Genomic DNA, 23724 nt, shown 5'->3' on the forward strand with positions numbered 1-23724 from the left:
ATGCGTAACTTTGAAAATAACTCATTAATGCACACATAAAGATACTACTAACAAACCAATTAATATCCAAGATTCATTAATGTATCACAAAGGTCATCCAGGATTAACATTTTCATTACAATGAACTGTGAACTTTCAGTGAGAACTGTTTGCCTGAGTCAAACTAATTTCTAAAGTTGGAGTCCAGCATGTGCGCTCGCGCTTGCTCTCTCTCTCATACACACACACACACACACACACACACACACACACAGCCCAATAGGGCAGTTTAAATAGTAAAAAAAAAAAGAAACTGAAAGGGGATTTGTAAACATGGGATATCATCTGGACAACTGTATAGAGTAGGCAGAAAATCCTAAAGGTGCACGTAAATAAAGCCAGTAAATAATATTCTCCAGAAAGCCAGAACTAAACATTTTAAGATTTTCACTACAGTAAACAGACTTCACAAACTAGAGTCATGACTACAAGTTTTGCTCCATTCCACACAAACAAAATCTCTGACCATTTTAAGGACATATGAAAATCCACATGCAACAAAAGAGATATAAATTACTTTTAATTTAAAAAAAGAAAAATATAGATCCTTGTTAAACACTTCATTAAAAAATATGCAGCTTTATTTTTAAAACGTGGTAATGCTCAAAGATGGCAGTTGACTTCACTCACGTATGTAAAAATGTTCTTAAAATATCAATACATTGGCTTATAAATTATGTACTGCTCTCCAGCTAAATTCTCAAATAACTGTCAAGAGTTATATGTTCTGGGATAAGCCCACCTTTACACTAAACAAGGTAAGTTCTAGAGCCAAAGGTGAAACATTCATGAAATATTGTTTTTGACGTGATAGAAGTCACATAAGCACACAAATTTAAAGACAACAAAGTGATAAACCAGCAGATTTACTTCCTTTTTTTAAGGTGTTAAAATAACTCATTCTAAATCAAGCAACTATTTGGAAAATACAAAAACTGAGAATCTCATCCTTTTCCACCTATAAGGGAAATAGAAAGGTGATGAAGATAACTATTAATATAGTTTTACATATTCTTGTCATCTATTTAATGTATAATTCCAAAATGCAAATATTTAAAATCATGTTTGAAATATCTACAATGCTAATCTTGTGTATGCTAAGTAAATGTGACTGTTTTATTTACTGTATTATCCAGATGCCAACAATATTTAAACACTCATTATTAACCCACTTTATTGGAAAGGGCTCTCAATAATTGCATATAACCTGCACCTGTAGCATTAAAAAGAATCAAGCCACTGTCCATTTCCTGATGTTAGTGAACATTCTACAAATTCATGACAGAAATACTAAGTTGAAAGGCTTTCAGAGTATGCACAGTACAAATTTCATTTTTTAAGAAAATATACATGAATATACAGAAAAAAATGATTGTATATAGTCACTCAAGCATTAGTAATGGCTATGTCTCCAGGTGGTAGGATTATGAGTGATTATTTTGTTGTTGTTATGGGAAAGTATTCTCAAAATAGCTAATTTAAGAATCAAAGGTTTTACCACCAATGAAATTATGTTGTCATTTCCTGTTTTCACATTACAAACTTTTAAAGCTACCAACCAATATGAATTTGTGTCTTCTACATTCTGACATATAATATTCTCTTGAAAGATGGAAAAACAGCAACATCAGGGCCATAGAATAAATTTTCTCTAACACTGGAAACAACTGACAAGCAAATTGATCATTAAGCTTCCTATAGCTATATAATTACAGGAAATCCAGTCTAACATTTCATCTTTAAAAGTTTTAAAATATTTTTCTCTATTATCTTTTTGCTACTTTTTAGGTACTGTTCGTACACCAGTTAAGACTGAGTATTTATTATTGTTTCCATTCACAAGCATTTCTCTCTGTACTAGTAATAGCACACCTAATCAAAACTTACACTTAAGCAATTTAAGACTAAGTTTTAGATGTGTGGTTAATTATCTGGCAACAACAAAAGAACAAAAAATGTTTCATGCTAGCAGCAAATCAACTAGATTTAAGGGTCTTGATTTTTTGGAAGCCTTTGGAAGCCTGCATGTTGAACACTGGTGACTTTTAAATTCTCAATGGAAATGGTGATGGCATTCACTTAACTAAGCTAGCTCAAATTAGTGTAGTAAGAGCATGAATAAAGACAAAATTGCCAGTAAATTCCTGTTTTTCAGAAATCACCATGATCCTGTAAGTCAGATTAGTATAGTTTTCAACCATATTTAAAAAGTGTGTATACACATACTTTTCATACTTCTTTACATTATATTATTCACATTTACTTTTAAAAAGTCACATGGAGAAAATGTAAACTTGAAATAACATTCAATTTCACTGTTATATAAATGGTCTGCTTAATTTTCAAAACATTCGTGCAGCCACACTTGCACTTATTACCTTGCTATGCTCTGTTGAAAGAACATGCCTTAGTCTTTAAGCTTTTATGAATATTAGAAACAAGATTGAATTCAAGTATACCAAGTTATTTAAACTCTTTTGGAATATCAATTTTTAAGCGGCACTAGTCACAATGAGTAGATGAAGCTTGCCATAGGTGGATGGCAGACCAGAATCATAAAGAATAAGAAAGCCACAAGTTGAAATCTGAAGTATCATCTGTTCTGGGCAATCATCTGTAGATATCTGGCTTAGTTTAAAAAAAAAAGAAAAAGGCACAATGTTTCAAGAATCTTGAGGTTTTTCAAGATTAGAATGTTATATAATGTGCTCAAAAGAATTTATTGTGTTGACTAAAGCCCCAAAAAGTGCCTTTCTCAAACATCAGTAGACTGATACTCTACACCCAAACTGACAAAGCCCATGTTTTAATTATTGCAGACTGTGAAGGACAGCAGAAAAAAACTTACGGAAAACTTATTAATTGCATTTGGCTGCCCATTATTTAAAATTTCAACCAATTTAGGCAATTTAAATTATACTGATTTAATAAAACACCCACACAATGACAAGAATGAGACTTTAATCAGTTTTAAGTGGAGTTTATAACACTAAGAGATAAAGGGTTGTTAACAAACACAATAACAAATGGACATCTGATTGGTATGAGGCATTATCCTGTACACGTATTTTCTGTGTATCCTCAGTGCATAGCATTTACACACAGAGCCACTGCTGCACACAGCACGAGAGTATCTGAAGAGGTTGAATCAGAGTAAGGCTGTTTAACAGACTGAAATTTTTTAGTATATATATTCTAGATGAAAACAGATTGAACTTTTGAACTGGCAGGGTAGAGAGCAACTCTGCCCAATACCGCAGTTAAAAGCCCCCACTTTAGTGCACAGTTCCACCCCTTCCATCTGCATGCATGACACATTAACAGTATTTAAAGGTAAACGAGGCACTTTGTGGCAACCACAGCCATCGTTATGAACATATTGCACAAATTTTCTAGAACTAAACATTTAACTTGTACCCTTTTTATTTTTTAAAGCTGAAACATTTGATGCTGCCAGTAAACTCCACTTAAGTTTATAACCTGTGCCACAGCAAAGAATGGTGATGCTATTTATTCAACTACCTTTAATAATTATGGCAAAAAATGTTCAAGAGGAGCTACAGAGGACTTGTGATGGTACATGGCCCAATTGTAAGCTTTCTTAAAAGTGATGCCTTCAAGTAACTTCAGACATGTAAGCGGCTGCACATCCAAAATGTCTATGAAAACATTCCAGAAACTCTGAGATTACCTACAAAATGCATTTCAGGCTAATTATGAATACTGTCATAAATAAAGTTTTAATAAGGACTCGAAAGCTTTCAGTCATAGCAATTCTTGTCAAATTCTATGGGGATGGTAACTGAAATAAAGGAGAGTAATATGTATAATATATATTTATATATATAATATATATATAAAATGCCATTTTTCCATTTCCAATGACTACACCATAAAATGTAAGCAAGGCTTCTCAAAAACATTGAAACATTCAAAATCAAAACCCTCATTCAGACCTTCACATTCCAAAGGAAAAATAATAACAGTGCAAAAGCCCATTATAATGTCATTATTTATGACCTGGCCTTCCATGTTACATATTGGAACAATACAAGTTATGTTTTAATATACTGTGCCCAAAACTGTAACAAATAACAGTATTAACAACTAGCTTCAAAACATTAATGGATGATTTTCAACTTAGTCAACAATTTTCAGCTTTTATGAAAGACAAGGTGGCATATAAATTTCAATGGTGAGGTCTTAGGAATAGTTGTCTCTAATCTTACCAATTTAATTTATGAGCAGTCAATCAATTCTCTGTATATCAATGTTTAAATATAAATGTGTAAATCCTAAGAGCTTTGTTAAAAATTTAAAAATTTTATTTGTTGAATGAAACTGATGAGGTATGGAAAACATGTCAACCTTATTTACTAAGAATATTTTAGATGAAGTTCTGCCTAATCTACTTACCGTCAAATTCTATAAATGCTGCTTTAATAGGTCCTATGCAATCTGTACTTGTAAATTAACTAGGTCAGACCACAGCTAGTGAACAATTTCAGCACCAATAAGTTATTGAAAATGAGATTTTATACCATTAAGAAATAAACTGACTGGATAGTCAAATATTTCAAAATTAAGGTATAATTTGAAAAACACCAAATTTCTGGGGGAAAAATTATTTTTAATAATATCTTCACATTAGCTTTACAATAGTAGTTGTACTCTGCTTAAAATCATATGCAGTCTGGGCATATCAAATATATGAAATTTAAGAAGTGAAAATGAAGCCCTAGTCCTAACTCTAGCACTATGAAGAAATAATTCAACACTGCACATTAAAAAAAAAAAATCTATTCTTTCAATAGCAAATCGTTAAAAGCAATATGTGGGACAATTTCTACTGAAAAAGTAAATGCCTTGTTATTTGTGCAGTGCTGAAATTTTACTGCAACTCTAATTTCCTTTTTAACACAAATAATGTCCTTTTAAATATAAACATTATATGTATTCAGTATTCAAGTAAAATTCCCTAACAGTTAATGACATTTAAAATATGTGCAAAACTGCAAAACTCATTGTAATAGAATGTGTAAGGTCAAAAGGGTGGAACGGCTGACAGCTATTGGATTGAGTAAGTGCATCATAAATTCTTAAAGAAAAAAAAAACTGCTTAAAACTGTAGACTCTCAATTCAAAATTTCCTGTGCAGCATTACAAAATATTTTATATTTAATGAGAAAAAAGAAGCTTGCAGGCAGCACATGAAGCATCCACAGCAGGTATATGATTGAAAACTAATAAAATATGTGTAAGTTGTTGACTGATGTAAGTAACAATAGCATCTGACTTTTAGCACTGGCCTTGATTACATCGGAGATGGAGCAGTCATTACAATTGAGAAAACATATTTAATAAATCATGGTCAATTTTTATAATGTTTCAAGCCCCTTCTTTGTTGATAGCCTCCACATTTATATGGTTAAGTCATTGTTGCTGTGTTTCTACTACAACCACATTATTTTTATATCCCTTCATTTGTGGATTCTTAAGATGTTGTGGAAGGTTCATTCCTGTACCCCAAGACAGATTCACTCCCTCTAGCTGCCTTTTCTAGCACCAATAGGCTTTTAAAAAATAAAATAAAATGCACAAACAACAAGCAGTGACAGCGGCCAATTCCTCAAATATCCAGATTAATAACTGTAGCATGCTAAAGAAAGGTGCGTGTGAATAGCTGAAGATGGTAGATGGTTCAGAGTCCAGCACAAAATATATTCCTTTCTGAGCATTCCCTCCATTCCCCTAACCCAAATACATGCATTAGAATGTAGCACAACCCTTTAGAATCTCCTCCAGCCAACTGCAAACCTATCTGTTGCCACAAGTGCAAGGGGTAGGATGTGAACCTGTATATCATCACAAAGCTCTTTAGCCACTTCAGTTGGTGACAGAACACAAAATGAGAAATTCCTACGTATACACATCAGTCTGTCTCCACTTTTTATAAAACTGGAATAAAATGGGAAAGTGCCATCTTTATTTATCCTAATTGAATTTTAAATGTCCTTTTGACACAAAAAGGTATATACATAACACAGCTACACAACCTTATTTCAACTGGACAACAAGTGTCAAAACCCTGTGGATGTATAGGGTAAAACAAGATTGGTCAGGAAAGAGAATTGTTCCTATAACTGGTAATCTGACACAATGTCCTATTGCCATTAAAAAAAAAAAAAAAGGTCCATTTTCAGTTTATTCAAGTTTGTTTTCATGGTATCCCTCTTGATAAAAAAAAAAAAAAAATCAGACTTTTGTAATTTGTGTATGCTGATCTTCATCAAAAGGTTCATTCTCTGGATCAGAGTCAGTGGTGTCAGAATACCTATAATGATCAGGTTCATTGTCACTAACATCTGGTGTTACAGAAGTTGAACTGCTAGCCTCAGGATTTGATGGCTCCTCTACTGTTTTTGTGAAGTACAGCTTCACCTAGAGAAAAAAAGAGAAAGTTTAAATGAAAATCCTTAAATCTGACTAATCTTAAATTATTTAGTATAAATATGTATTTTTAGCGATTCATTTCTAAGTACTATAACAAACATGATCTTTAAAAGGCAGCTGCATTTTAAATGATGCTCTTCTTAAAATTTCCTACACTTTCTTTCTTGTTATATGCTAAAAAGATAAACTGGAATGTTAACATATTTTTTAATAAGCATAAGTTGCAAGCATTAACTAAAATACAAAAGAAATACACTGAGACTTAAGTTCATCAATAGTTCACATAATATATCTTCATTCACAAAATTCAATTCACTAATAGTTGAGTTCCAAAAGAATGTTTCCCAAACTACCTATCTGAAACTCAATTTTCTGATACAAACAATACTGAACAAATACAAATACTATACTATATAAAATACTAATCAATAATGATGTTTAGGATCCCAATGGCCCTAAAAACTTCACTGGAAGGAAGGAGAAGGAAGTTAACATTGGTCTAAACAGATGACTAAGGGTCCTTACAGGTTTAGCTGAAATAACTATCAAAACAGCTCAATAAGACAGGCAGTCCATTTTAAAGGAGAGGATGTGAAGGCCGAGAAAGGTTAGGTGACCTGCTGAAGACCACATATCTAGTAGGTAGCGGATGTGGGATTTAAATTAGATCTGACTTATAATCCCTTGCTCTATAATATCTAGAGCCTCTCCCCCCATCATCCAAGTCTTAAACAATTCTTCTCCTTCTCTTACACCCAACATTCACTCCATCAGTAATCCTTTTAGTTCTACCTTCAAAATACCATAAACAGCTGCTCCTGGAACAATGCAGGGGTTAGGAGCACCAACCCCAGTGCAGTAAGAAATCCATGTATAACTTGACTCCCCAAAAACTTAACTACAGCTGTCCCCTGGTACCCATGAGGAACTGGTTCCAGGATGCCAAAATCTGTGGATGCTCAAGTCCCTTATATAAAATGGCATAGAATATTGCATACAGTTGGCCCTTTTTTGTTTGAATCTGTGGATGCAAAACTTGGGGATATGGAGTGCCAAATACACATTTATTGAAAAAAAATCCACATATAAGTGGATCCACACAGTTCAAACCCATGCCACTGAGGAGTCAACTGTACACCTAATCTGACAGTTTCTCATTACCTCTTGCTGCAACTACTCCAGTCCAAGCAAACACCATTTCTCATTTGAACTAAACCACTGCAACAGCCTTTTAGCTAATCTCTCAGCTTCCATTCTTACTTCCTCTCCCTACTTTTCTCTCCAGTCTATATATTAAAGATGTGGACCGAGAGAACTTTTAAAGAAAACACTCAAGATTACATCTTTCTTGTGCTGAAAACACTAATGCCTTTACACGTGGACTAGTGTGTTTTAGTCAAAATGACTTATCTATTAGTCCTCAAAGACACCAAGCTCATTCCTGTGTCAGGGCTTTTGTACCTGCTCTTGCCTCTTTTCTCAGATATTTAAATAGCTCACTCATTTCATGCAGGCCTCTAAACAACTGTCACCTACTTGGGAAGGCCTTCTCTAACCATGAAGCTAAAAAACACACCAAGACTATTCTCTAGCCCATCTCAGCTTAATTTTTTTCATAGCACTTACCATTATATATTTGTTTACTGATAATTAAAATAATTTTATGCATAATCATAAATATTGTATCTTGTAATATTAAAACAGAAAACAAAACTAGAAGAAGTCATACTTTAAAAGCAGAATTCAAGAAAAGAAAGATAATGGAAACCTGTGGATTCTAACACGCACTTCTAAACACTTAAACATAAGGTTTAAAGGTAACTAATATTGGATCTATTTTCACTTAAAACATGTAGTCCCCTCCCTTCCTTTTTATGTTACTAGCAATATTCTTATAAACTATGGTTAGTTTTGTTACATTATAAAAATGGAATGAAGCAAAAAACGTTGAGAGAATTTTTAAAAAGAGAAAGGAGGAGGATATGGTGAAAGTAAGGGGGAAAGTAGAGTCCAAAACAGGAAAGGAAATGGCAAACCTCCATTTGGGAACCTGGAGAATTCTTACCTATACATAGAAACAGAACACACACACACACACACACACACACACACACACACACACACACACACACACACACACACACACATCACATATTGATGAAATTAAAAAAAACCAAGTAAGTCCATAATAAGAAAAAACAGTTTTAGAAAGGCAGTAACAGGAAAAGGCAATCAGAGTAGAACTTTCAGGCCACAAGAAATTGAAGCTAAGACTGCAATATGAGAAGGGTATTTGTGTGAAGGGTAGCGGAAAGGCTGACAGTGGAGAGGTACAGGGAGAAAGGGAAGAATTAGAAAGACCAGAAGCAGAAGAGCTTAGCATTTTGAAGAAATGAAGAGAGACCAGCATGGGCTAATCTCAGGGAACAGGGAGAGAATGTGTCTGGAGTTGATGTAGGAGGCAGGCCTATGCTAAATTATGCAGGTCCTATAGGGCATATCAAAGACCACAATATCTTTAAAAAGTGTCAACAGGAGTAACACGATCAAATCCATTTTTAAGATCACTCTGAGGGCACTGAGAATTGGAGGAGTACAAGAGTAAAACCAGTGAGAATATTACACACAAATCATTCCCAAATGATTTTGAGTTCTCTTCTACCTCTTTCTTGCCCCATTTCTCCTTCATATCCCAATTACTTAACTCTCCTCCCTCCAATGTCTGACCCAAATTTCACCAAACAATAAAGAATAACATAAAGGAAGTGCAGCTTTCATGACTTTAACACATCCTGGATTTCACACTGCTGCTATATAAATATTACTTTTAAGTAATATTTAATTTAAAAATAAGTCAAACAAATCCTTCACTAGCTATACACCTAGAATAAAACAAACACACACAAAGCCATCAACTCCTCAAAATGTTTTTAACTGACCTTAAAATTTGGAGAAAAGTATCGGTTGGCCTTGTCTTTATTTGCTTTGTCGAGATCATTTTTTGTTAAAGTGAGTACTAGATATTCCTTGTCATTATCTGCTCGTTCTATACTGCAAATACTATCAATTTCTTGATCACATAGACTTCCATTTTCTACTTTTTCTGAGGTTTCCTCTGGTCCTGGTATGAAGAATGTATTTACCCAAAAATGAAACATTTTGTCCTAAAAAATAAAAATGACATTTTTATATTTTTAAAAAGAAAATGTTACCTATATTTAGTGTTTGCCACAAAAAGTCAACAAAATAAGCCACGTGTCATTTGATATTTTGAATAAAGATAAACATGAAGACTAATACTTAGCAATCTGTGGGTTATCTGTTGCATCTAATTCACATACAATTTTTCTTTTATTCAAATTCTGAAGCAATACTATAATCCCACAAGTTCTAAGGTAACTTACTTTTACTTTAAAACCTTAGGTAAACTATCTCCTTCCTAGTCTAATATTAACTTTAAAAATGTACTGAGTTTCTAAGTATGTATTTAAAAATTCAGAAATGAATTTAATTTTGTTTCAACAAGCTTTTATAAAATTTATCTTAACAAAAGTTCTTGAAATGTCAGTATAACCTCCCAAAGAAGCAAGGCAGATATATTTTTACTACTGCAACAATACAAATATTAAGTGGCTCTAGTTTCTTAAATGAAAAGGAATGCTTGAAAAAATTCATAATAAAATATGGAGTTGGGGGAAAGAGGTTTAGTACTTCTGACTTTTTTATGTTATAAAATGCATTTTGTTTTTTTCTTAATAGAGTAATCTTGTATTTTTAGACACTTTCACAAAGAGGCTGTCAGTACATAAACTTTCCAGTAGAGAAGAACATACATGAAAACCAGCCTCCAGCCAAGGGCAGCTGCTCTGCTCAGGGCCTAGTATCCTCCTTGCTCAAGTAGTGGGGTGGAGGCATGTACTTCTCCTCCTTTATTAGCTTATCCTCTGCCTCATGATGGTACCCTTCAAAATCATCATATGCTACCTGGCACTCTCTCTGCGCAGATACCAACAATTCGATATGCACATTCTAACCCTTCTTTTGCAAAAGCATGGCACCAAGATGGAATCTTGCGAGGCTGTGCAGCACTTTGGACTGTCGCCCAGCAGTAGCAGTCAATGCCGAGCCTCTTTTGCAGCACTGCCCTTGTCCATTCACTGCCCAAGAGAACTGGACGATCTCTAAAATGCCTATTTTTACGAAATCACTTCTTCCTAATAATATGAGGTCTTGTTAATGAAAAACAACATCAGAAGTTCAGCATTTCAAATCTTTCTTGACCAACACAGAAAATGTTCTCTCTCTTAATTATTAGAATTTGATCTGCATGGATCATTTGACAATTAATGATATACAGCCTTGTGACACCTTTTCTGTTACCATTTAAGTATTAGATTTAAGAAAAATCTAATTTATCTTTAAGTTATTTTTTCCCCAGGAAGATGCAAGACCCTTAAGTAACTTACATTTTAAATGTCTCTATATCTTTTAACACTACCTCGCAAAGCAATCTTTTGTCTTTTAAAAAATATTTGTTAATTTTAATTATTTTCAGAAGGTCCCTGAATTAGTAATTATGTACATATTTTACTGAGTCATAAGAAAACAAACCAGTAATAGTTAAATTTCCAAAAATGTAGATTCTGTATATATACACTGATTATACTAAACCTGTTTTTGTTTAAATCACTGCAAACATTCATAACAGGAAGGGAAAATCACATACAATGGAAATGTATGTAAACATTTACTCTAATCTTCAATTTTACATATGTTAATGTAATGCACAGGTGGTAATAACTGAAATGATAAGAATTAGCATACTCCTAAAAGTATAGAGAAATAGTGATTCAGGTGCCTGTTTCTAAAAGCAAAATACAAAATTTTAAGTGTACTTGTCTTACACTGAATGTAAGAGAAAAAAACTACCTTAATTTTAGAACATTTGCTAACACGTCTTGGATTATTAAAAATAATTATTCAAAGTTACTGAGATCTATTTATAAAGAATAGGTAAGGAATGAGTCTCTGGTGAAAAAAATCAGTTTAACATTCTATGATTTTCTAACTACTTGGATTCTAAGTAAAGGAAATTATATTTATTCTAATAAGTCAAAGTAGTTTAAAATTTTTGTAGTAAATGAAACTTCCTCTTATTTTCTTTAAAAAAAAAGCTAAAAATCAGGAAAACTAAATCTTATTACTGAAAATATCTAAAAATGGTTCTATGTTATCTAGTATGTTTAATGAGGCGTTAATAATATACAAAAGCTAGTGTTTTTGTTCATTACCACATAAAAGTTTTGGACCTTATATTCATTTTAAATGTTCACTTATACTATTTTAAAACAAGATAGTTTTAAAATAAGCTCTCACATTTTCTAAATATAGCTCAATAAGATGCAAACCTCACTTTTCTAAACCTGTATATTTAAATAATACCACATTTTTCATTCTTTATTACTTCCTCTCCTAGCTAAAAATCAAAATATTCAGTAACTTTGAGGAAGCTAAGTATAGAATGACCTACTTGTAAGAAACAAACCGGGGAAAAGTGGTTTGTGTCATTACACAAGACCATGAAACATATCTTATTTATACATAGAGACAAAAATTTTTTGAAACTCATGATCCAATGCTAATTCTCGGATCTAAGAGAATTATAACTGATTTCATGAAGTATGTATACAATTTTTAATATTAAAAAAAATTTATTTGCATGAACCAAGTTAAAGAAAATCCATATGGCCTTTTCCTTCTAACAGGATTATTTACCATTATAATGGCACATCAATGCTATAGTAAGCAATGCATGTGCAAATCGAACAGAAAACCAATTATAATTCATTAGATATCAATCATAAAATAAAATATACCTTTTCATCTCTCCTTACAGATTGATTTCTTTTTTGGTAAGATTTAATTTATTTATTTTCAGAGAGAGGGAAAGGGAGGGAGAAAGAGAAGCAGAGAAAAATCAATTGGTTGCCTCCCATATGTGCATCCCAAGGGATCAAACTGCAACCCAGACATGTGCCCTGATCGGGAATTGAACTGGTGATCCTTGCTTTGAGGGATGCCGCCCAACCAACAGGGCCACACTGGCCAGGGCTACTTTCTGCCTGATCAAATATTTTAGGCAAAAGATCTAAGGTTACCATTTAAGGTATGGTTATTTTGATTATTTTTCCCAAGAAAAGTAAAGTGCAAACCTTTTTTAGCTTGTTCTGTTTGTGGAAGAACTCTACTTTGATGTCACCACATACAGGCAATGGCTGAGGGAACTCAAAGTACATGAACTTGTCTTCCCGTCGTGTGGGTCCTGAATTGGAGGAATATATCTTCACCTTTAGCTGGCAGACCACAAAATGAGGATCTGCATGGTTAAATACACATAAGTATGATTTCATAGAAAATGCCTTTAACTATTAAACTGTCAAAAACTATTTAGTGATTAATATTAGCAATATATACAAAACAGTAATTCTGCTTTTATAACCCTGATCTAAAACAAATCAATGAAAATAACTTAGGTCAAAATGTAATCAATACAAGATTTTCCCTAAACTCAACCTTCAACACAAGGTTATATTACCAGTATGAAAGTCAACTTATTTCATAAATTTTAAGTCCCAAGATTAGACTTCTAGCACTAATAGTAACATAAAAACTTTAACATTAAAATGTTAAGAATCTAATGTAAATTATTTAAGCATTAAAATGTATAAATAACTTTCTGGCACATCTATGGACTGCATAAAAGGTAGCTTTTAAAAGTGAGTTATTTTGCTGCAATATTTTAAAGTCTCTCCCATCTAACAAAATCCACCAAATATAATCTATAACAAAGTTATACTAAATTCCATAAAGATAAATCTCAATATTCATAAAAATATTAACCATCATTCGTTTTACTAATAGTTCACATTTTTAAAGGTATATAAAGCCACCATGATGAAAAACAGGAAAAAAGATTTGAAATATCTGCAAAGAACTGTAATGGAAATCAAGTACAAATTGTAGGGCATGCCCTCCCTCTAAAACACACACCATATTCAGTAACAACTATTTTGGTTTTGGTCTGTATCTGTTTTAAAATTACTGGTAAAACATGACCTCTCGAAATGTATCATGCTTATTTATGTATTAGCAATGAAACTAAAAGGTAGTAAGGTGTTGAAAGGGAAGAATCATATGTTTTATTTTTTTATATCTCATAAATACACTTATACCTAATGACATTAATGATGGAAATTAAAGAGATGAATGTTAAGATCCTGGGACTTTAAAAGAAGTAAAAAGAAATAAAAGCAAGCTTTTATACAGTGCATGAGAAATACATGTGTGTATATATACAAATATACAGTAGTCCCTCTCTATATCGCGGTTCACTTATCGTGGCCTCACTATATCGCGGTCTCACCATATCGCGGAATTTTTAAAAATACAGTATTATATTTAATTATTTATCGCGGATTTTTCGCTATATCGCGGGATTTTGCAGTACTGTATACGTATATTGTTAAAGTTACATAGGATTAAGAGTGTAGAATATGTTTAAGAACATAAGTAGTGTTTATAAAAGTGTGAAAAGGTTAATAAGGGACTGGGGATGGTTTATAAGTGTGTGGGAAGGGTTTATAAAGCCTTAAAATATATATAAATACTAAAATAAATGTAAGGTTCCTACTTCACGAATTTTCACCTATTGCGGAGGGGTCTAGAATGTAATACCAACGATAAGTGAGGGAATACTGTACATTATTTATATAGAGCTTTACTACATAGTATGAATTCAGAATGCATACAAAATTAATAAAAGATTTAAAATATTTTAGTCAGCATAAATGTAATATTGAGACCAAAACAAAACAACACAATGTTTAAATGTAGGCAAGCAGAACAGAACTGATGAGATTTTTAAGAGGCCAACGTGAAAAAAAATATACAAGGTACAATTACTGAACTGAATGTTCTCTTTCCCTTATTATTTCTCTAATATTTTATAACTGTTGGCGCTTATACTGATACTTATACTATAGGAAAAGCATGAGATTTTTTTCTTCCTTTTCTTTCTCTTCTGTTAAGCTCCTATGTCAATCATCTCTTACAGCTTAGTGCCTTGCACCCAGCAGTTTTTTAAATTATGCTGAGATGACAAAAGCATCAAAGAGGCCCCTTGGAAGCCTTTAACATGCTATGTGACCAAAACTGTAGTCCTTGATAAAGTTGCCTTGCTCTAAGTATATAGGAAATACCTGATGAAGGTGATCACAACTATCTGACAAAGATAACATCAAGAAATTAATTTTGGGATAGAAATTGTTTCAAATTAGATATATATATTTTCAACAAGCAAAACTAAAGCTAAAAACTATAAAACCACAAATGAACTGCAAAACATCAATGAAATTACAAATATTAAAAAAATAATGTGGTGGTATCTTATCTAGAAACTATAAAATTGCATTCTAAATACTTGAATTTAAATTCAGGTTTTCTCTAATATTCCACATGCTTTGACTCAATCCTACTCAGTCAGTATACTTTAGTTTGTCATCATGTCTATCACTTTTTCTTTTCCTCTTTATTGTCCCTGTCACCATTACTATTAATATCTAGACTTTCTAAGATACAAAGAAAGTGGTTGCTGCCTCAACCCCAGTAAACTATGAATCCCAATGTTAATCTCATGCTAGATGGGACAAATTTTTTTAACCATCTAATTAGAATTTAGGCTGCATTTGGTAGTTGCAGTGTAGAATATTTCTTTCATAAATATAATTCAGCTTCAAAGACATTAAAACACATTATTCTTGGCTTCCTTAGCCCAATGCACTAAACAATTGAGCTAATTAATCAGTCCGTACTTCAGAAATGTATTACTCCTATATAAATTTTAAGTACGATAAATTTCTTTCTAGATTTTTATATAAACTTCTACATGTTAAGAAAACTGTTCCAATACATGAAAAACGAAAATTTAGAGCACTTACTGCAAGTTCCACCACTGAACATTGGAATAGTTTCAAACATCATCTTGTGAAACAACAGTGCCACTGGTCTATAATCCAGATGATTCTTCAACAGGTAGCTATAATAATATACATAGCGCCTCTGGCTGGGAATAGTTACTCCCTGTGGACAGAAAAAGAAAAAAGCTGAATTCAAAAGAAAAGTTTCATTATAGTTATTTCATTTAAATTGTTGTGGTAACTGGGTTGTACCCACTGAAGAACATATATACATTAGAAATTTGACCTGCAAAGTATTTAATATTAATATTTTAATCCCACTCAACAATAGAGTAAATCAGAGCAACATCCATACAAAGGAATATATCAGAAAAACTTTTATCCCTTAAAATACAATTATCTTAACACCTTAACACCCCCACTTATTCAATGGTCACAATGCTCTAACCCGTGAACCCAATAAGCAAAAGCCACTACATATCTGAAATAACTCTGCGCTTTATACATAGGACTCCCCAGAAGGATTTATGGACTCTTATTAAATACAAAATTCCTCACAAACTTGCTTACTTATTTTCCAGGCAAAAGCGTATCAGAATCAAGATACCAGATGAAGGCAGACAGCCTTTAGGAGGCAAAAGTAGCAGCAGCAAAAGATGATGCTGGCCTTGGAAGGCCACAAAAACAGGAGTACGTATCCGACATAAATATATACAATAATCTGATAACATGGGTCCTTGGAGATGTTCCTGATCTGCATATGTCTCTTTGTTGAAAAAACCAGGAAATATGTAATCGTTTAGAAAACTTAAGTATACATTAGAAAAAATATATAATTCATGTGTTATTTAAAAGGTGATCCTGATTTATCTAAAGAAAAAAAGTCTTATGTGTGCAGCAATGCATTCACTAATGGTGCTGAATAATGAGATATCAGAGTATTGATGTAAGGTTTCCTTTCCTTTTACACAATGTGACTTAAAAAGTAATTTACTATGGTGTCACTAATAATACTGTAGGCTTAAGCTGTGTTTTAAGTACAGTTGTGTAGAAAGTGATGATAGCAAAAGGAAATTTTCAGTGAGAATATCTCTCACCACTCCCTTGCATGTACTCTTACTTTTGGCCCAACTGAAGTATGTAATGTCTCCATATTGTACTTTCTGGCCTTTGTAATATGCTAATTCTACCAGATTAAGGACTACACCTGGGAAGTGTTATATATTTTCTAACACCTCGACCAAGTAAGATTTGAAGCTTCACGGTTTGATAGCAGACACCTGAAATGTAATTCAGACCAGGCACTTTGAAAGGCTCCTGCACACTTTCATCTATCTATTTAGACTTTGTATTTCATCGTGAAGGATGTATGATAACGTTTTCATTGAAAATTACCCATTTCCCTTCAAAATTTTAAAATTCATTAGCATAGACTTTAATATAGATTTTAATTCCACCTCCACACTGTAGTTATATCTCCTTTCTCAAATTTAACATCTAATTTTTGTTTTTCTCCTCTTTACTTTTTCCTCTGATTGGCTTTAAAAAATATATTTACTGGCATTCTCATACAATGGGTTTAGATTTATTTTGAAAGGGTTTATTTGTTTACTAACACATTTATATTTTCATATTTATTAATTCCTCTTTCCAACTTGTTATAATAATCTCTAATATGAATTTGTATTTCCTCACTGACTCAAATATATTTAAGTGGTTTTAAATTTCAAATGATTGATTTAGTTGGATTAAACCTTTTTCAAAAATTTCTAATTCTATTGAATTATAATTAAGGACTGGGATTTTTATATTTCTACTTGGAGGTGAAATTTTCTTTGTAGTTGGCAATATTAATCTTGGTAACCATTTAAAGGTCACAAAAATACATTTTTATGGGCTAGTTTTATTATATTAGTCAACCTATTTATGTATCTTACTTTGTATTTTCTTGATATTAAAGCATATTGAAGATTCCTATTATAGTTGCTTTTCTATCAAGTTTTTCATTTCTTCTAGCTTTTACTTAATATATTTTGATGTCATGTTTAACACTTAAAGAGTTTTTAACTTCTAAGTCTTCATTGTGGAGTGTACCCTGTGTTGATATAAAATGATAATGTTGTTCTTGATCCAGTTTTATGCATTTTGGCTGTAAATGTACTCTGATACTGATATCTTATCATCTGCGTTCAAAATTTAATTTGCCTGATGTATCTTTAGTAAACTATTTTTAACCTGAGTTGTTTTATGTAAATCTCTGTGAATGATTAATCTCTTAAGAAACAGACTTAAAAATGTAGGTTATACATATCTTTCCAACCTAGAATACTACCAGACCGGAATACCACCTAGATACCACAAGATACGTAATGTTTTGTTTATATTCTGTGCATCAATACTCTCAGATCATTTTCTCCATGATAAATTCACAATCTGGATTCCTCAGTTAAAAAAGTAATTTTCTACTTCAGTAAACTTTTCACTGGTACTTCTAAGCTCAGAAATAATGTAGATATTTTAACACATGGTATTTGCTTGTAGATGAGAATGATCACAATAAGGTTATCATAGGAAAGTAATTCAACAAAGGAAATGTGGCTCTGAGGAATGGCTATTATTATAATAACAACATATAGTAGTAGTTATTGTATATTAAACCACGTGCCAAACATTTTACATGTATCCCTAACACTACAATTTTACAAGAATCTACCACCTCTTATTTCCCAGTACACTTTAGTTAGCTTGTTTAAAACCTGCATCTGAACCTAAATGTGAATCTGATTCTCAAACTTTTTACTCCCATGTTCTAGGTTTTACTAATAGCACACCTACTAACTCTGTTATAAAAAACACCTCCTCTTTGAACTCTTATTTTTCCTATCTATGAACAATCTCCAAAGTTTAGAGTATCATAGTGCTTCGATTCTATGCAACTAATTTAAGTGCAATATATTAAATAGTGGTGCATGAACCACAGAACCCTTGAGATTAATATGAAGCAGACAAGTGTCATTTTTCTCTCTGCACAGGACCCTTTCTCCTTCACGAAGCTATCATTCTCCCTGCAGTTTGGGAGTATGGAAGGTGGGCCCATTTCTTCAGTTTCATATATATATCCCAAGCCTCTGGCAAGAATATTTGGGTAAGGAATGGGTGCATGCGCTAATCCAGTTAAATCAGAACCTAATCTATGAATTTTTGCTCAAATTGTAGCTCTCTTCCCATTGCAATTGCTAAAGCAGGCAGAATGTAAAGCTGGAATTACCAGGAGCCATACTCTGTCATTATATTAGAGAGAATCTGCCTGAAAATAAAGTATATACAGAGGAAAGGAGTGGTTGAGAGAGATTCCTAACATCTGTTAAGCATCTAGATCCAGGCCAGAGCATTTTTAGGGTTATATAAGCCAATAAGCATCTCCTTTTGTTTAAGCTATTTTCAGTTAACTTGAAATTGATAGAGTTCTAATAAATTATAATACAACTGCCCCCCCTTTCAGTTTCTATGTCTATTTTGGAATCAAAATAATAAAGAAAAATAATTTAAACAGGAGAACATAGTACAGTAGAAAAAATACTGGATTTGAGTTATTGTACAGAGAGATTAAATGACCCAGGACAGACTGATATTTGCAGATCAGTTTTATCGTTTATATTAGAATGGGGCTGAATTCAATAATCACAGAGGTCCTTCAAAGGATAAAAATCTTAAAATTTTAGCCCTGGCCAGTGTGGCTCAGTTGGTTGGAGTGCTGTCCCATAAACTGAAAAGTCACAGATTCGATTGCTGATCAGGGCATATGCTTAGGTTATGCGTTCGGTCCCAACTAAGGGGACGTACAAGAGGCAACTGATCCATGTTTTTCTCTCACATTGATGTTTCTTTCCCCTCTTTCTTCCTCCCTCCCCCTCTCTCTAAAAATAAATGAGCATGTCTTCAGGTGATGATTTTTTTAATTTTTAAATCTTACAATTTTATGAACATACAGATTAGATAACAGGTTTATATACTGTGTATTAGAATAACACAGTTTAGCCCAGGAGAATTAATGTTAGAAAAAATAAAAGTGATATTAAAGAGTTTTTTAAAGCTGAAAAATAGGATAAATATAGCTTATTTTGTTTAAATGGAAGAGAAAATAATAAAAATTTCACTAAGTTACTATATAGGGAAATTTAACAAATATTAAATATTAAATATCATAGGACATAAAAATTCATTCCTCAGAGAAACAAGAAAATTCCATCTTCTTGGAATCACTTAGAATAAAGTTTGCATTTACTATTACTAGAAGATTTAAATCCTCATTACAGATAAGTTAATAAGTTCTCTTACAGAGGTCATAACAGATAGGAATTTTATTTCTAATAATTGCTTTGGGGAAAAAATCAAAAGCTCAAATAGTTCTACCACCTGAAAGGGGGAAGGCAAGGGAAACAGAGTAGCAGAAATTCTGGGTAAAGTTGTCATATAATACAAGTTTGTCTTTTTAAATTCAGAAAATTTGGAAATTTTTCCAAAATACATTCTTACCAGCACTTGCAGGATGTTTTAACTCTTTATTCATAGCTTACAATAAATACTGTGAGTTACTGATTATAATTCTGAAACGTAAGTGCAAACGCAGGCAGTGTGAACCATAGAATTAGATGGAAAATAACCCTAGGAATTGCCTTATGGAAGTGTAACATAATTGCCTTTTTATAAATTACTGAATGAAAGATAGGCGTTTTCCTTTCCTCGTAAAGCTATCCTACCCTCAGAAACCACTTTTCTTTATAGGAGGTATCAGTTGTATTTTGACTTCTTGCCAAACATTCAAAACCTGAAATATCATTTGGGCATCACTAACGCAATGGCAGAGTCTATGGTAAGATGGCACCCACCCCTCTGCCACCTAATTTGCATTCCGTGTGCTGAGGAAATGTCAAGGCTCTGTGCCACATTATTCTGAGGAGTCTTTGCACATCTACAAATTCTTCACCAAAACATGACAAGTGGATACTCTTTCTCTGAAACAAGTGTGAGGGGAAGGGGCAGAGGGAGAGGGAGGGAAGGGAGAAGATAGAGGAGGAGAGGACAGGGTAGGGGAGGAGGGAGAAAAGGAGGAGGAAGAGAAGAAACATTCTGCTCCTATGTATGTCAGAAGAACACAATTTTCTTCAGCTTCCTAATGTTTCCCTATAATTAAAATTAAGGATATAAGCAAAACAACTTTAAAGACAGTTACTAATAAGATTAATTAAACACAAACTAAAATTTGTTGAAATGTTTCTCCTGTAACAGTGGCTCAAAATTACAAAAATGCAAACCTGCAGAGTCAACCCAAAAGGAAATATTGGCAAGAGGATGCATCTATTAGCAGATGTTTCAAGAATCAAACGACTTTGGATAACCAATTATATTTATTGTAAGATACTTCTCTGGAATAATCCCATAGTTGCATAACTGTTGTTATTCTCAGCCAAGTTTTCTTATGACGAAATTAGAGTCTTTAAAGTTTAAAAATATAGTATTTCACTAGTATTCCAACCATTAGATAAACATGTAACATATTTTATGTTTTTAACTATTTAATACTTAAATCAGGGGTAATTAAATGCCCTAGCATCTGCTAAGAAGAGGATAAACTGAGAAGCCTTTCAAAATTGGCCAATTTCATCAGCATTACATGACCTTTCAGGAGACCATGACCCTATTCAGAGATTAATTCTGAACGGTCTCAAAATTCTTTTGCAGTTTCAGGATTTGTGGGCTAATAGTGTAGAAAGAAGATCAACAGTGTGCCAGGGAACTCAAATTTCACTCTAAATGCAGTCATTAACTGGATAATCTTAATCAAAGCACTTCATCTTTCTGAGCCTCAGTTTTATCGTCTATAAAATAAGAAACATTCCTGGAAAAAAAAATCCTGTAAGTTTTATCCACTGGATCTAGCTTTCTAATGCTGTTTCAACCTAAAATGCAAATGGCACCATTTAGAAAAATACAGCTTTGTCAACAACATCTACTCATAAATTGCTCTTTGCCTTTTAAAATATACACAGTGATAAAGGTAGGAGCACATCAGGATACTCCTTTGAGTGTGTGAATAATTCATTTTTAAAAATGGCCTAGGTATATTAATTAATCATGCGCTAAGCATAGCAGATCTCAGTGATTTGATTCCAAGACACTAAAAGTGATCAATTTTGGCTAAATTCCTCAACTCTGAATCTTAATATCATGTAACAGCTAAACATAACAATTTTACCACATGCATATGTCCTTAACAGTATATATAAATTCAATTTTCTAAGCCCATTCCCTTTCACCTGGAGGAGAGTCCAACCTATAAGAACATGCTGTGCCTGGAGCGGTTCTGCTGCTGATGTAGGTACTATTACATTCTTCCTCATGACACTGCAAACTTTATGTTTTCTTTTCATAAATATTTCTCTGCTATCTTTTCACTCTGGCGCCTAAGTCATAACAAAGTCCCACAGGTTTGCCGTATCATCAAATCTCTCCTCACCTCTATAGTGTAACAGAATTGCCAATAATACCAGATTGTGATAACTAAAGTATCTTCCAACTCACAAATTAAAATATGTCCTCACTTTTTGATTATGGAGACTTCTCTCAGACCTAAGTTACACCAGAATATAGTGTAAAATAAAGTATAATAAAATTGAAGTATACTTGGGTTTTACTTTTATCTGTGAACATCCCATGTGCTTTTTCTATGGCTCGTTCTCACTAGTAGAAGCATTCCATCAACTACCTTGCAGAAGCACCTAAATAAGAAAGGGTGTATATGCATATGAGTGATGGGGGATGGAGGGAAGAGGGGGAAAAAGATCGAACACAAGAGAGCACAGTTGAGTTAGAAAAGGCTAGACCATTACAAAACTTTTATTTGCTCCCAACTCAAAATCCTTGATTAAAGCATCCTACCAGGCTGTTGGCTACAATGCCAAACAAACAAAAAAGTCAGTTGATTGTGGTGAAGGCAAATACCTCAGAAATTGTCAAACATACTCATAGCTTGCAATAGAAAACTAAGACTGCTTCAGTACCTCTATCAAACAATGCTTATCCATTTCAAGACATTTTTCCCCTAAAACTATTAAACAGGTCATGAAATGACTGAAAATACTACTTTCCTTCAGCATGTGACTTCTCAGCTTAGCCAGCTACCAATTTTCATCAAATAAATACAGAGTGACACAAGCAACAGTAATGACTATTTTAGAGCCCTTTTTAGAAATGTCAAGGGATATAAACATTTTCAAAATGGTTAAGTTTCTTTGCCAAAAATAAGCAAAAACAAAACTTTCTCCGAAGAAATTTCAGTTTTCTGTAGACAGAGTACACCTTAATGCCTAGCAAAACATGCCGTTTTGTTGCTTTGGAAAAGAGAGGAGTTCTGCATGTCACTGTGACTCACTGCTTTGTTCATCACTATGTACCGCGGTGAAAGACTCTACCATCACTTGAGAGAAATCTTATCTATTGCTGTGCAAGTATTCCACCACTTCATGAGTGCCAAGCCTTGAATCATTGCCTAGCCTATGCAAGAGGATTTGTCATGAAATATCTACTGTTGCCAAAGTTGCCAAAGTCATAAAAGCCAAGGCTTTCAATCAAGAGCTTCTCAGGAGGTTTTATCAAGAAGTGGGAGCAACTTTGAAATTCTTTGCTACCCATAACACTGGCTGTTAGAAGACATATCTATAGTCAGAATTGAACTGCTACTAATTGGGTAAAATACAATATAAACTCATTTACAGTTTAACTCTTCATTCTTAAAACTAAAATGTGTAGTCATAACCCTTTTCTCCCCAACACAGCATTATGTCAGGATCTGCCAAAAATGATCTTACTAACTAGAAGACAAAGAAAACGATTCAACACAAATTTATCTGAAGAATTTTATAGAGAAATAAAAAAAATTTTTTTTCAAAGATTTATTTATTTATTCTCAGAGAGAGGGTAGCAGAGGTAGAAAAGAAATATCAATTGGTTACCTCTTGCACATGCCCTGACCAACCAGGGACCAGGCCCACAATCCAGGCATGTGCCCTAACCCTGAGTCGAACCAGCAACCTTTCACTTTGGGGGACAACACTCAACCAACTGAGCTACACCGGTCAGGGCAAATTCTTTTTTCTCGACACAATATTACTTTTTCATTTGACAAAAGAATCTACAGATTCCATTTGCTCTTTCATTCTTTCTGTGAGAGAACTTTCAGCACTTGTTTTGACCAAAA

General features: G+C 33.1%; 1 protein-coding gene and 1 pseudogene across 1 annotated transcript in view; both read right to left on the reverse strand.

The window, feature by feature from the left end:
- Positions 1 to 2983: 2983 nt before the first annotated feature.
- PTEN (phosphatase and tensin homolog) overlaps positions 2984 to 23724 on the reverse strand; it is a 78811-nt gene continuing 58070 nt past the window's right edge. The window contains exons 7-10 of the mRNA XM_090279406.1: positions 15489 to 15630; positions 12705 to 12868; positions 9432 to 9656; positions 2984 to 6480 (exon numbers count right to left, since the gene is read on the reverse strand). Coding sequence (XP_090135532.1) covers positions 6295 to 6480; positions 9432 to 9656; positions 12705 to 12868; positions 15489 to 15630 — 717 coding nt within the window. The 3' untranslated portion in view covers positions 2984 to 6294. The remainder of the gene's footprint in view (positions 6481 to 9431; positions 9657 to 12704; positions 12869 to 15488; positions 15631 to 23724) is intronic.
- LOC150010053 (NADH dehydrogenase [ubiquinone] iron-sulfur protein 5 pseudogene) lies at positions 10363 to 12376 on the reverse strand (annotated as a pseudogene).

This window comes from Furipterus horrens, unplaced genomic scaffold (genome assembly GCF_987537825.1).
Source record: "Furipterus horrens unplaced genomic scaffold, mFurHor1.1.pri manual_scaffold_5, whole genome shotgun sequence".
In the NCBI taxonomy this organism is placed as follows: domain Eukaryota; kingdom Metazoa; phylum Chordata; class Mammalia; order Chiroptera; family Furipteridae; genus Furipterus; species Furipterus horrens.